The sequence below is a fragment of the Talpa occidentalis genome, unplaced genomic scaffold (genome assembly GCF_014898055.3).
Source record: "Talpa occidentalis isolate TD23 unplaced genomic scaffold, MPIMG_talOcc4v2.1 talOcc4.5, whole genome shotgun sequence".
In the NCBI taxonomy this organism is placed as follows: Eukaryota; Metazoa; Chordata; class Mammalia; order Eulipotyphla; family Talpidae; genus Talpa; species Talpa occidentalis.
Window position 1 is genome coordinate 110,678,419 of NW_023604861.1, and position 15,546 is coordinate 110,693,964.

The following is a 15,546-nucleotide window of genomic DNA, read 5'->3' on the forward strand; positions in this document are numbered from 1 at the left end:
AAATTTCACATAATTAACCCTATTTTTTCTATCAGTTCTGTTATATTTTGTAGCATGACTTTGAAGAAGGTAAACATGTTCTCTGGTACCTCAAACACATAGGCCCACCTTGGTGCAGTTCTTTCCAGAGCTTATAAAGCCCCTCCTGAGCTCATCTGCTCTACCCTAATAGCTTTCACTGGCACCTTGAATTATTTCTCTTACTTCAATTTGGACTGAGCTTCCATTACCTATTTTCAGCTGGGTTTTCTTTTTTCCCAATCAGTTACGGTTTAATTATGCTTTATTGCCATATAATTCACATGCCAAACAATTCTCTATTTTAAAGTTAATAATTCAAAAGTTTTTAATATATGTGCAGATTTCTGCAACTATTACTGCAATTTTGAACAATTATTGGTCTCAAAACAAAGAATCCTGTACTACTAACAGTAACTTTCCACGTCCCTCCAACCTCCTGACCCCTCCCCACTCCAAACCTAGGCCACCTTCTGTATCTGCAGATTTGCATATTCTGAACATCTCCTAGAAATGATTAATGATATTGTGATTGCTTTCTTTGACTTAGCATGTTTTCAGGGTTCAATCACACTATTTGTGCATTACACTGATACTTCATTCCTTTTTTTTTTTTTTAATAGAGGCATGTTTATTTATTTATTTATTTGTTTGTTTGTTTTGTTTCTACATGCACTGGGTACAGTCAGAAGCGTGGGAGGGTGAGAGAATTCAGCACAGCCAGAGCGGGGAGCAGAGCAGGCAGAAGGACCGAAGCACACTGCCGAGGGGAGCAGCGGGCGGCAGGAGAGGTCTGCGCGCCATGCGGGACCCTCCTCCGGTGGCCGGGGAGCATCCGGGGATGGAACCGGCGCTGCAGAGGCTGCGGGCAGCTTCGGAACCCAGCTCAACCGCTGCGCCACCGGGGAGGCCCCTTCATTCCTTTTTATTGACAGTAATATTGCAGTCTATGGGTGTACTACATTTTATTTACCCATTCATCAACTGATGGGCACAACTGGATTTTGATAAACTCCATTCTCCACCAGTTTCCACAGCCTAAAAGTCCTATAGCACCTCAACCCAAAGAACCAGGGTCTAAACCCAAGGACCACAGACCCTTGAATTCAGGATAACATATTAAAAATAGGAGTAAATTCCATCTCTATTTTCTCTAATCTCTACTTGGAACATAACATTTCCTTCCATTACAAATGTAGGTAATACATTACCAGTATCTGTATGTCCATGTTTATCAATCAAAATTCCAGATAGTTTTGAAAGTATTGTTTTTGGAAATAACTTGAAGTATCATTTAAACTATATATAGTTCAAAATTAAGAAGTTAGAACTTTGGGCCTCCCCGGTGGCGCAGCGGTTGAGCACTGGGCTGCGAAGCTGCCCACAGCCTCTGCAGCGCCGGTTCGATCCCCAGCCACTGGTGAGGGTCCTACATGGTAAACAGACCTCTCCTGCAGTGCCCGCTGCTCCCCTCAGCAGTGTACTTCGGTCCTTCTGCCTGTTCTGCTCCCCGCTCTGGCTCTGGTGAATTCTCTCACCCTCCCGCACTTCTGACTGGACCCAGTGCTTGTATAAATAAATAAATAAATAAATCTTCAAAATGGACCTTATAAAAAAAAAAAAGAAGTTAGAACTTTATTCAGATCATGTTATTCAATGCATAAATAAAAACATCAGGAATTTGTCCTATATTTTGGTAAGCATATTTCAATATAACTGGTTTCTTTTGTAAGTATGTGTTTTGTTTCATGCATTTAAAAACACCATTCTGGGAAGGGGATCACTAGAAACTTTTATTAGAAAACTTTATTAGAAACTGAAAAGGGTTCAGAGTGTATACACACACACACACACACACACACACACACACACACACACACACACACACACACACACAAAACCTCAGATGGGGTCAGAGTATAAGAGGTCTTCCAGTCCTGGGAAGATTCTTCAGTCACAATGTCAACCAATATGGATGCTTATCTTTCTTCAGAAGATTAAGGTCAGTGATCTAAAATTTATCCCAAAAGCTAAAGAGGCATCACTTGTCCCCACTGAAGTGGTAGGTTTTGCATTAATTGTTGCTTATGGATTAGACAAATTGAAGAGCAGAGGAAATACTAAAATGTCTACTTGATCCACATGCATATAGCAGCCCTAGGTTTTACTGGGGGAGCAATGACTCTTGGTATCAGGAATTATGGTCAAACACTAAACCTTAGAAGAAATGCTGCCTTAGTCTTGGTAGTACTTTTTTTTTTTTTTAAGATTTATTTATTTATGCATATAAGAACCGGGATATAGGCCAGATGTGAGGGAGGGGGAGAGGATTCACCAGAGACAGAGTGGGGAACAGAATAGGCAGACTGAAATACACTACTGAGGGGAGCAGCGGGCGAGGCAGGAGAGATCTGCTGTGCCATGTGGGTATCTCCAAGGCCGGCCGGGATCGAACCAGCACTACAGAGGCTGCAGACAGCTTCACAGCGCTGCACTCAACTGCCTGCACCACCAGAAAGGCCAAGTCTTGGTGGTACTTTAGTTAGACATCTTATATTGAGATTATGTTTGTGTTAAAAATAAATTATCTGGAAAAAAAAAAAAAAGAGTGGGGCAAAAAAAATCCCTCATGCCTCATCTCTCTGGCCTCATCTTCCAACTTCACCAGCCTTAGGCATTTGCCAATAGTTTGTCTCACTAATCTCTCCCCAGATCTTAACAGCTGGATCCTCATCATTCAAATGTCTTCCTAGTCTCTTTCAGAGGCCATCCTTGCCTACTGGACCTACTGAATCTCAGGTCGCCAGTCAAGTTACTCTACCATATCAACACATCCCCCTTTCTTTATTGTACTTATTACTACCTGAAATTTTAGTTCATTTGCCTATTGTCTGTCTCCCTCCATTCCAATATTGATGAGCCTCTGTAAGAACACAGATCTATCTGTCATACCTACTCCTGTGCCTCCTAGAAAAATGCCTGGTGCAAAGTAGCAATTGATAACTATTTGATTGAATAACTTAGTAAGAAAGGGAGTAAGGGACCAATGAAACTATTAGTCACTGGTCATTAGTTTTGATACACACAACATTAACTTACCAAGGATTCCAAAGATCAGAGGGAGACAATTATTAGTTTCTTAAATTTGTAATCTCTAAGTAGTCAGGAAATAATCTTTGTAAGATCTCCAGATTGTCAGTCCCTAAAGACTCATTTACCACTCCTTGAAAACTACTTTCAAGAATGTTTCTGAGCTCCTTATAAAGTGTTACTATGTTTAGGTCAACAAATATTAAGTGTTTACATTTCTCTAACAACCTAAAGCTTAATTTAATCACTATTAAGCATTTATCATTGCTTACAATAAAAATTGTAACCAATTGAAAGCTGTAAGTCTAGCAGGTGAAAATTATTCATTCAGATATATTTTAGGCCAGCTTCTAAATTTAAACCTTACGTGGTATTTCAACACAAATTCTGAGTCTTATTTTCTCCATCTTGCTAATGTTTGTATAGTATTGAAAGCAATACTATACAGTCTCCTGACAAAATATACTTTGCTTTCCTAGCTCTTTTTATCCTGGCTCCACTGATTATTTATGGGTACAATTTTACACTTGTGTTAGTACCAATTTCATTAGATTACTTTCTCCATCTCACCCATCACTTCTTACAGTAATTTTCTCATCTTATCTTTTGGTAGCACATTATTTAAATGCCTTCATTACTCTTTGTTACTACTTAGATCATCACCTTCACAATCTTCACCTTCAAAGACAAAAGCTGTCGCATTACAATTAAGTTCTTGGGCCAGTAGTTTTATTAAACCTGTGTCTCTCCATTCAAATTACCCTGTACACCCATATACCATTAAACATTTCCAGTAAAATGAATTAATCACCATAATAAAAACCAAACAATCATTATTGTTGAGAATGCAAAGTTTTTCTTGTACACTTTACTATTAGACCTCTAAGTTAGTACAACCTTCCTGGAAAAGTAATTTGTCAGTATATAATAGCCATTAATATACAGACCAGAGGGGAAAAATCTAAAGGATAAAAGAAAAACTCAAAACAATTATTTTTCTTCTAGAATTAAACTGCTGACATTTTAAAATTATTTTCATTATTAAAAGAGAAAATCCATACAAATTCTAATTTCAGGAATTTACTAGCAAACAAAAATAAAAATGACAGAAGGGTGTACAACCCTTTGAAGTTTCTATATAGTAATTTCCTAGAACTTTAAAATAATAATAGATATCAGCTAAATATAAACTATAGTGACTAATTAAACAAAGGAACAGACAAAACTAAATTAAGACAAATCCAAGAAATCTGACTATAGAATTGAGGCTATTTAGAGTGGGAGGGTAGAAGGGGCCCAGTTGGTTGGGGCTTATGCGTTACTGTGAAATGGTTAAGAGCTGTCTGAAATGGAGTGCAAAGTCATAATGCCAGATGTGTGTATGTATGTGTGTCTGTAGGTTGTGTGTGTTTCTACAGAGCTCAAAATTCAGCTGGGTGCAATTTTCTTTTTTTTTTTTATAGTTTTTTTTTTTTTTTTTTTTTAATAGAGGCATGCTTTCTTTCTTTCTTTCTTTCTTTGTTTGTTTATACATGCACCGGGTACAGTCAGAAGCGCAGGAGGGTGAGAGAATTCACCAGAGCCAGAGCGGGGAGCAGAGCATGCAGAAGGACTGAAGTACACTGCTGAGGGGAGCAGCGGGCGGCAGGAGAGGTCTGCGCGCCATGCGGGACCCTCCTCCGGTGGCCGGGAAGCAGCCGGGGATCGAACCGGCGCCGCAGAGGCTGCGGGCAGCTTCGCAACCCAGCGCTCAACTGCTGCGCCACCGGGGAGGCCCTGGGTGCAATTTTCTACATTCACCTCAGGTTTTCCAAGGACAAAATTGTACATAAGCACATTATGCTCAAACTGTCTCCTAAAATATCAACCACCTTGAAGAAATCTATATTTCAAAACAAGTGTTACATAGCAGAATTGACTGTATATAATTCTGCTTAAAGACTGAAACAATATACCAAAATATTGGTAATACTTATGTCTGGATTAGGATAATTGCCTATGAAGAATTCACATTGCGTTTATAAGCTGATAAAGATGAAATTTAAAGAAAATATCTCCAAATTAAAAAATCCAACCAAATCCTAGGTTAAAGTTTTTAAAGTATTAAATTAGTAAAGCAAACTCCTTTCCAGAAATTCCAAATAAACTGCATTTAGTCTTAGCCCCCATCTAGAAGAAAATTAATCAAGATAAACAAATGTCATTATTTATTACTCACTTATGTTATTTAGGCTTAAAAGGCAATGGAAAACAAAACAAAAAAGACAATGGAGAGAAGCACAAGTTGCTATGGAAACCAAAGAAACCACTTATCTCTGTATAAACAAGGCCAAAGGCTTCATAGAAAGACAAACATTAGAGTTCAATCTGGAGATATTAGTAGGGGTTCATTACACAGACGAGAAAGTAAAAGGGCAGTTAAGACTGGAAAAGCATAAAGGACACAGCAGGTGTGGAGAGGAACCACTGCACCGAGACAGGGAAGTAACTGCTAAGACAAAGGAAGGAGACTTTTCCCTATAGATTATGGGAGGCAATTCATGTGTTCCAAGCTCCAGGGGAAGAAATGACATGATCAAATGTGCTAAGATTAATACCGGGTTCAATGAGGAGGATACACAGATCCAGGAAGGGAAAATAGGCATGTGGGGTATTTACTAAGTATATCTAAACAGAAGTGTATCTAAACAGAAACAGACGATTAACTGTATATGGGGAGAGGGGAAGATACCTCAGGTATGACAGACACGACAATGAAATTATCAATAAAACAATCTGAGAGAAGGTGTTTTAAACAATAAAGAAATTTGCACTAAATACAGAATACTATTATTTTTAGGTTTTGTTTTCAATGTTACATGCCTAGTTGTGTTTTTTTATTCTTGTTATTATTTTAGGTTTTACCTCCACTTTTTTATTTTAAAGGACACAGGGAATAATGGGGGCCAAGTGTATTTTTCAAATAGCTTTTCTTACAGGAGATAGATATTTAGAGAAGAGGTTTTATCACTCAACGCAAATCTTTCTATACTATTGCTGCCCTCTGCTGTCTCTGACTGTGCTTTATTTTCAGGAATAACATTAGGATAACCCAGAATTAATCAAGAACATCACAAGATGGTAGGAGAACATACTCAAATTAATGCGATAACACCTAAGATATTTTTTTTTTAATAGAGGCATGTTTTTTCTATTTTTTTTTTTATTTATTGTTTGTTTGTTTGTTTTTGTCTATACATGCACTGGGTACAGTCAGAAGCGCGGGAGGGTGAGAGAATTCACCAGAGCCAGAGCGGGGAGCAGAGCAGGCAGAAGGACCGAAGTACACTGCTGAGGGGAGCAGCGGGCGGCAGGAGAGGTCTGCGCACCATGTGGGACCCTCCTCCGGTGGCCGGGGAGCAGCCGGGGATCGAACCGGCGCTGCAGAGACAGCGGGCAGCTTCGCAACCCAGCACTCAACTGCTGCGCCACTGGGGAGGCCCCACCTAAGATATTTTTTTAAAAAACTTGTCACAATATACTTTTAAAGATAGTGCATTTGGTTTATTTCCTTCATAAATTATCCTCAGTTTTGGCTTTCTCCCTGAAATCAGTAGAGTAAGGAGCTATGCTGCACCCTGCAAAATGCCATTCTATTATTTCTATTAAAACTCAGAGAAGCCAGTCAGGTTGCCAATGACTAAGGTGCACCTATAATCTCCATATTCCACATTACAGGAAACAACACAGTTCTTAGCACTATGATACTTGGGACAATTTTTTTCCTCCAATATTTTCTAGGCCAGTTGACTTCAAGGACCTGAACTGGTCACCAGTTGCCAAACCAACAACGTGAAGCATTTGACTTATATAAGTACTTTATGATTGCTCACAGGTCTATATAACTTAAGTGCATGGAATTAGAACATTAAGTGACACAAGCACAGGGACACTGAGGAAGAGCCAACCCATTCTTAATTTCAATTCCTAACTTTCGTATGTGTCTCAGGGAATGAGACAGATTCCCCTAAAAATATGCAAAGCAGTATTTCTTACCCTTTTTTTGGGAGGTGGAAGGGAAGGATGCAGGGGATGTTTACACGTACTTTTAAATATTTGATGATGAAAGTTATAGATCCTTTCCCCAGAAAAAAAAAACACATAAACACAAAATTCTGCATAAAATTTCAGGACGCTGCCAAGAACTCATTCATGAATCCTAGCTTTAAAGTTCTTGGTACTGAGAAAAAAAGAAGGCCAATAATAGAACTGGGTGGGGGTACCACTTAAGAGGGAAGAAAAAAAAAATAGAAAGATCCAGCAATTGCACTTCTGGGTATACATCCAAAGGAAATAAAATCATTATCTCAAAGAGATACCTGCACCCCCAAGCTCACTACAGCGTTATTTACAACAGTCAAGACACAGAAATAGCCTGTGTCCACTGACTGATGAATGGATAACAAATTATCCAGGCATTAAAAAAATCAAAAACAAGGAGATACTGCTATTCGCAACAACATGGATGGACCGTCATGTTAGACGCTTTGTCAAGTCAAACAGACAAAGCCAAGTAATACATCAGATGGTGGCGGCAGGCAGCAGGGGAAATGGGTGAAAGCTGTCAAAATGCACAAACTTCCAGCCAGTTCAAAGCCAAAGCAAAGTGCATGCTGGGGATGTAACTGTATGGTGACTACAGTTAATACTGTATTGTATATTTCAAAGTTGCTAAGAGATTAAATCTGAAAAGCCCCATCACAAAAAAAAAAAGCAACTGTAATATGGATGTTAACATATTGTGATCATTTTGTAATATAAACAAACATCAAATTATTATGTTTGTTATACATATATATATGTATCAATTACAGCTCAATAAAACAAAGAGAAAAAAAGATCATCAAACTCAATAGCTAAACCCGGTAAGACAGGGGTTGCATTTAGGCAACAAGCAAGTTAGTTAGCACTGAATGCCATTTCAGGACTATGGTTGGGACTGAAAGTGAAATGAAAGTTTTGAGAATATTGACTGGGAATGGAAATGTAAGAGAGGGAAGGAGAGAAACAATAAAACAAAGATAAGGATTTACTATATGAAGGAAGAGAAGCATGAGAAGAGAAAAAAGGTTCAAAATAGCTCTTGTGAAGTGCTCCCAAAGGCCACTTCCTATCTGATTTTTCCCAGTAAATAGGCAAGCAATAATAAGGTCTCTCACAAGCATCCAGTTGACTTTTTCTTCCTATACAAACAAGCAAGCTACCAGTGCGAGGCTGGGGTATGCTTGTCTTAACATTTCATAGCATCTTCTGTGTCAAAGAGAAATGTCAAAGTTCTCAGTATGAAAAATCTGAGATCAAATGTTGAGGTAAGAAAAGTCCTATAGGGGCCTTCCTAGTGGCGCAAAGGGTTAAGACGCAACCGATGAAACTATCCACAGCCACTGCAGCACGAGTTCGATCCCCCACCAGGGAGCTACCTACATGGCACAGCAGACCTCTTCTGACTCGCCCACTCCACTGCTCCCCTCAGCAGTGTATTTCAGTGGATCTGCCTGTTCTGTTCCCCGCTCTGTCTCTGGTGAATCCTCTCACCGCCGCCCCCCACACCTCTGGCCTGCACACCAGATCTTGTATGCATAAATAAGTCTTTAAAAAAAAGTGCTATACACCCAACAGCAAACCTCTGCACCGCCCCCCCCAATAAAACAAATGGATAAAAAATGCTGGCTGTATATGCCTTTATGACATTTCCTTGGTCCTCCAATAAAACCATTTATGTATACATTAAACAACTACAAATAATAAAAATGTCTTGCCAAACAAATCAAACAATAAAATGAAACAGCCTTTGTAAGTGGTAAGAGTGAATTGTTTAAAAGTCTATCTTCATGATTAATCCCTAATTCTGGTGAATCCCCTGCGTTTGCAGTTAATCCCATTGGAATGGAGCCAGAGTACAGAAAAGCATAGTAGTAGAAGATTATCATTTAGAGGAAATTGAGACACAGGGTAAATGTGTATTTAAGCCACACTAAAGAAATGTGGAAACAAAAGTTAAAAGACTCATTTTCTTTAATTCCATTTTGGTGGAACTAAATGCAAGGGCATTTAAGTCTCATCAGTTTAATGGGAGACTGACTAGAATGGGAAGGTTTTTAAATACAATGGTACTTTCAAAAGGTAGTCAGGTAGCTATTTTTCACACTTTGCTAGACAACTAAGGAAAAAGGTTACCATAAAATTGCATCAAATCCATAGTTATTCTTTATCCTGTCATCACAAAGCTGAGTTTCTTTTTTAGTCTACCTACAAAATAAAGCTCATTGGACTGGCTGCTGGGGAGGAGACCATGAAGGCAATGTCCTCTGGGGAGCTGCTGAAGAGGTGCCCTGCTGAGACTGAGGAGGAAGAAGGGGAGGGACACGCCTGGCGTGGAGGTCAGGGAGTAGGTGGCACTAAAGAGGGACATGTAGTTCTAAGACAGACAAAAACATCTTTGTGATCTTCTCTGCTAGAAAAATATTCTGGCTCTACACTCATAACTGGCATAGAAAATAATGCAGGAGCATTTTGTCATGAATTCCAGAGTCTGGGAAGACACTAGTTATGCTAAGTTCTGGGATGAATGTAGCAGAACCACAGATCCTACACCTATGTTCCCTACAGAGGCTTGTGTGTTTTATCATTTCAAATGAAATTCATCAGTTTTCCTTTTTCAGGGCAGTTGCTGTACAGTATCAGTGCCTGGCTGCTGCCCAAATAAGAGCATGCAAGTACCCATTCTCGAATGTCCACGTTATCAACCATAAAACATCAAAATCTAAGGGCCTCCCTGGTGGCAAAAGGGCTTAAGACACAACCTATGAAGCTGTCTGCAGCCACTGCAGCATGAGTTCGATCCCCTGGCCAGGGAGCAACTCACATGGCACAGCAGACCTCTCCTGACTCGCCCGCTGCTCCCCTCAGCAGTGTACTTCAGTCAATCTGCCTGTACCCCAGCTATTATATAAATAAAAAAATAAAGCTTTAAAAAAAAATAAATCTAAAACAAAACAAGCAAAAAAAACACTGTAAAATCTAGTAGCAGTGTTCATTCGCCTTTCCTGAAAGCCCTGAAAACACAGAATTTCAAAGACCCTCCATGTTGTTCAATGCTAGAACAACCGAATATTGTCCACATTCTTCCTGCAGTAGTTTTGAGTTATTGTCAAGTACAGAAATTTCCTGCAGTACTATACTTGTGTTATACCGATGTGCTAAAATCAGACCTCATTACACTTAGATGCTTTTAAGCCTATACTTTCGTCCAGAAGCTTGAAAGGCTTGGTTAAGAATATCCCCAAGAGCACAGAGATAATGAAGAAATTGATGACCACAAATGAGATTCAGAGTAACATTTATACATGATTCCAAAGATTATTTTGTAAAGTGTGTTACCCATCCATTCCTTTAACGGGAGCCATGTGCACTGTTTTGAAGCTTAGTTTTTTTCAAGAGGGTATTCTAAAGTTGTTAAAAATATAATTTATTTTAAATATAAAAAAAAAGGAATAAAATTCATATTAAATTGTTCTAAGGGACAGTGATTTTTAGCTAAAATTTAAAATGCTTCATGTATTACACAGATTTATAATTATGAAAACATTTATTATATAAACATTCACTTAAAAACTGTTTGTCTGAGCAAGTAATCAATAATACATTAACTAATATGTGACTTTATTCTGGTACCTTCACTTTGATTTCAAATGTTTGAAAGCACCAAGACCCTGCAGTTTTCTTAAAGTTCCCACACAGCAAGGTATAAAACATAAAGTGTGCTATTTTGCAAGCAGGGGTCCCAGAATACTCAGGATAGTTTGTTCAGCTTGTCAGCATGGCATATTGTGACAGATGACTTTGCATCTAGTCTCAGTGAGTCCTCCCAGAGGACTCTGATGTAGAGCCTAACTATGAAGCAGAAATAAGCCCACGAGACCCATAAAATATTACAATATCCAGCCAAGACTCCATCTCAGGCTTCCTGGTCTCAAGGTGCTCAGCACACACTGGTGGTTCCTGAGCTGAAATAGTGCATCTCACCAAGGACCTTTCAAAAGGAAGGAAAACAGGAACCCACACCCAACCTCCCTGGCCCCCCTGCTGTACAGTCCTTGGCTGTGAATCATATCCTTACTTTAGTGCTTCTAGGTTGTATCCTTTTCGAGTAATAAACTACATATTTTAAGTACAGTCATTTGGGTCCTGTGAATCTTCTTTAGCAAGTGAACCCTTTTCAAGTACTACTTTTAGTGCAGTAGTCCTATTAATAAACTCAGTAACCCTAACATTCATTTCTGAAAAGCAAAAATTCTAAATTGTCTCATGAATCATGGCCTTCTGTCATGTAAACTACAGAGTGATAAGCACCTATTACTAGAGAACTTATTTGTAAGGATAGCACATTTCCTACAGTATTAAGAGTGAAGGAAAACAAACAAAATCACTGTTACCTTCATACTTTTCCAGAGCCTGAATAACATTAGGCAGTTGATTTATACCCTGATAGAGTCGGTAGCAATCTTGTAAGTTTGCTGCTTGTCTTTGAAATTTCTTAGCAAGTCGGTTAAGATCTGGGAAACGACGAAGTAAATCTTCTTGTAAAGTCTGCCTCAACTCTGCATCTTCAACAAAAGCTTCCACTAAATTTAATCTGAAATAAATTGCACTAGAATTAATCTTAAAATGTTTTAGTATAAAATTTAAAATCTATTAATTAGGCATGTGAGTCTCAACTAAATGAACTCAAATATCCCATGTAAGAAGTTTAAATCTATTCTGAAATGTTAGATTTATAAGGATGGAAAGCTGCAGAAGATTGTGATGCAGTTGCTGATTAGCTAACCAAATTAATGTTTAGTTAAATAGTACTCTACTAAGCTACTGAAAAGTAACCAATTTTGTTTGACTTTCATCAAACTAACATTTCTTAAATTGAAGAATTTCAATGAGGCAGAAATTCTTGAATGTTGCCAAATGTAATACTTACTCTATCAGATCTTAAAATTTTTCACAATGCATTCTAAAATTACCAAGACAAATACAAATCTAAGATTTTCTAATTAAAAAATGATTTTATTGTCTCCCAAAGTCAATAAAATCTCAGTTTTATTTAAGAATTATAAAACATGCAAGAAACTAAAACCAAAGACAAAAAAAAAAAAAAAACCTTGAAAATAACAAAAAAAATTTATAAAACACGCAGCTCATATTGCTTTTGTAATTTATTGGAAATTAGTGACTTTCCCCCCATTATAATCCACAGAATGGAAATGTTTTTAATCCCAGCACATGTATGCCGAATATATTTGTAGGGGACAGAATATACCACTTCAAAATGTGCCACTATGGCACTGGGTTATTTTGAGCTGAAGACAATTGAGTAGATGCAGAAAGAAAAATTCTCTGCCCTCCTCCTCTTATTTGCATAAAAGCAGGAAATAAATTTATAATGGTTTCATTCCTTCCTTCTTTACTAGGAAGAACAAGAGTCAATCAAACTTAAGAACCTTCTGAAAATGGCTCCAGAAGAACAGCTACCATTAGAGTTTCATAATTTGCAGCCCTAGGAATATAGTTGTTTCCCCCTTGTCTTGACACTACTCTAAAAGTGCATAGGTTCTTTACTATAATGCTACATAAACCAAAGTTCTAACCAACCCCAGGATTACTCATGTGAGTGTTCCCCAATGTAAGCATAAACTTGTTTTTATTCTTGCTAATCTTTTATTAGTATAATGTATAGGCCACAGCTTGAGAACCTAGGAGGGTAGTAGGAAAAATAAATTTTACTCCCCTACAAAATAAAAATAGAGGTCATAAAATACTCTTACTATATGTGTGAGACACTGTCATTTTTCTATTATATTTAACTTTTTCCAAAATGCTGATTATCACCATTAAACCAATTTCACAAACTACTGGCATACACCCTGCTGTCTGAAAAACAAAGGCTGGTAAAATGGTCATGGATATAACTTATGATCCAAGAATCAGAAGGCTATCATTCTCCTATATTGAAAGCAAATTCAGTCCTTTCTAGTTAAGCCTCTCCTTCTAAATTGCATGTCTTCAAAAATGGTCAAAAGGCACCAGCATCAAAATTTCACTTGAAGGTGTATAATATTACAGAAGCCCCATAGATGGGGCTGAGCTTGAAATTTCTATGAACTCCTTGATACACAACTCTTATTTACACAACAGTTGGAGAAACTAAGTTGCTAGTTGGAATCTTGACAAACACAATAAAACCCTGGTTCTCATGATAGCTGGAGAGAGGTGTAACAGGCTGAGTAAAAGATGAAAAAACCTGAAGCTGGCTGACCTTTCACCTTTCTTTTTTCCTTCTTTCCCTCACACTCATAAACTTTGGTCAATTGCAGGTAAATGGAAAGAATCCAGGGAAGATAGTTCTGATAAAGAAATCTTCCTATACTTCTTCCCTGTTTGAAATATCACTGTTTCCTCCCAATCTAATGGGAGTAAATCATAAATAATCAATATTCTTCAAGAGCACAAAGTTCTAATAAGAGTATTAAGTAAAACAGGAATGAAATAGCTTGTAAAACACAAAGCACAAAGTAGCATAAATTAGCACCCTCAGTCTTTGGTCTGTATAACAGACTAGGAGCCTAATAAATTGCTAGTTTCACAAGTCAATTCAGTATGCTATCTCAGAAATAATTACAGTGTCAGTTTATGTTCTGGCTAACAGAAATTTTTTTTTTTTAAAGACTGCTGTGCTGTTTCCATGACAATGCCACTTTCAACTCACAATTTTAAAAATACCAAAGTTACTGTTGGCATAACAGTATACTGTCAATCTTACCCAATAAAATTACTCAGTTGTACAAAGCTTGATAGATAAATCTGCAAGTTGACTGGAACACAAGACAATTTTTCAGGGTCAGTTAATCTCTAAAGCTCCAGCAATATAAATCATGAAATTAATCATTATATGTTTGGTTATTTTAAAAATAAACATTCTGTCCTCTTTTTAAAACAGCATTTCTGATCTCATTGTAAGAGCTGACTAAATTTTCATAACCGTATACTGATAGGGCTGAGAATAAATGTGGTACCCAAAGAAGTGCAGTTACAAGTTTTTAAGTCTCTTCTTTATTCTTCAAGTCAGAACCATTCATTTGATACATTAAGCAGCAGATACTCTGCAAGGAGTGAGAAGATTCTAAAATGGAGTATGGCATGATACGAAAGAAAGGAACAAGCTTTTAAGGAATATTCAATCCAGTAGAAAAGGACATGTATCATCTTACAGTTAGGGCTAGGTAACAACTGAGATACAAAATAAAATTGGAATGTGACATGGACCCAAAAAAAAAAAAAAAAAAACAACAACAAGAAATTGCTATAGGAGCTGAGAAATTTCACTTTGTCTCTATCCTGAACAGTTGTAATTTATAGAAATAGGACTCTGGGGAGACTATTTGGGAGGGAGAGGGTAGCAGCAATAGCAGGGAGTTTAAGGAAAAATGCAGGATAACTAAGAAAATTGAAGCAGAAAACAAACAGGAAAAATCTATAACCAGAGGTAAAAATGGGAAGGTTAACTTTGGAAAAGAAAAAGCACTATTTTTCTTCTGAGAGATAGGGAGTGAAAGAATGAAGATACAGATACATTTTGAGATAGTAGGAATTAAGGAGGAGATCATCTGTTTGAGGGAGGAGGAAACTGAAGGCTTTCAGAGAAAGTAAAAAATTTTGTAACAAGTTAAGAGATAATATATTAGGTAATAATAATGAAAATGAAATAGCTTGAAAGTACCGTGGGTCTAATCGGCACTGGTGATCTTCTCCAGCAATATTTAACTGAAGAGGAAAACTAAACAGAGAGAGGTCAGTATGACACAGGGGCAGTGGGACAAGGAATTCTCTGGTCCTGGTGAAAGCACTGGATAAACAGTTGCTGTTCTACAGAGAGCAGGAGTTGCAACAGTCCCCACCTGAGACAGGGTCTGTAACAGCCTGACTGATGAACCAGGACCAGAACGCAAGGAACACACAAATCCAGGCTGGCAGCAAGAAGCTGAAATAGAAGAACCTGTCAGTAAAGCAAGAGACAGCCTGACTGAAAAGGTGGCACAGAAGGTCATGTCCAAACTGGGTCTTCAACAGGTTACAGGGGTTACTAGAATCACTACCTGGAAATCTATTATAACAATATCCTCTTTGTCATGACTAAAATAGATACCTGCAAAGAGCCCAGCTTCAGATCCCACAAAGTTTTGGGGAGGCAAAGATTGAGAATTTATCTCGGCAAGCACAGCTGGCAGCTGCCGAGAAATTCACAGTTCAAGGTGAAACTGTCTCAAACATTCAAGAAAACACACAGACTCCAACCGTGCAAGAAAAGAGTGAAGAGGAAGAGGTTGATGAAACATGCGTGGAAGTTAGTAT

At 38.0% G+C, this 15,546-nt stretch overlaps 1 protein-coding gene across 1 annotated transcript in view; it reads right to left on the reverse strand.

The window, feature by feature from the left end:
* Positions 1–15,546, reverse strand: part of MSH2 (mutS homolog 2) — a 56,101-nt gene that overhangs the window by 27,356 nt on the left and 13,199 nt on the right. The window contains 1 exon segment of the mRNA XM_037528098.2: positions 11,583–11,782. Within this exon segment, the coding sequence (XP_037383995.1) occupies positions 11,583–11,782 (200 nt within the window).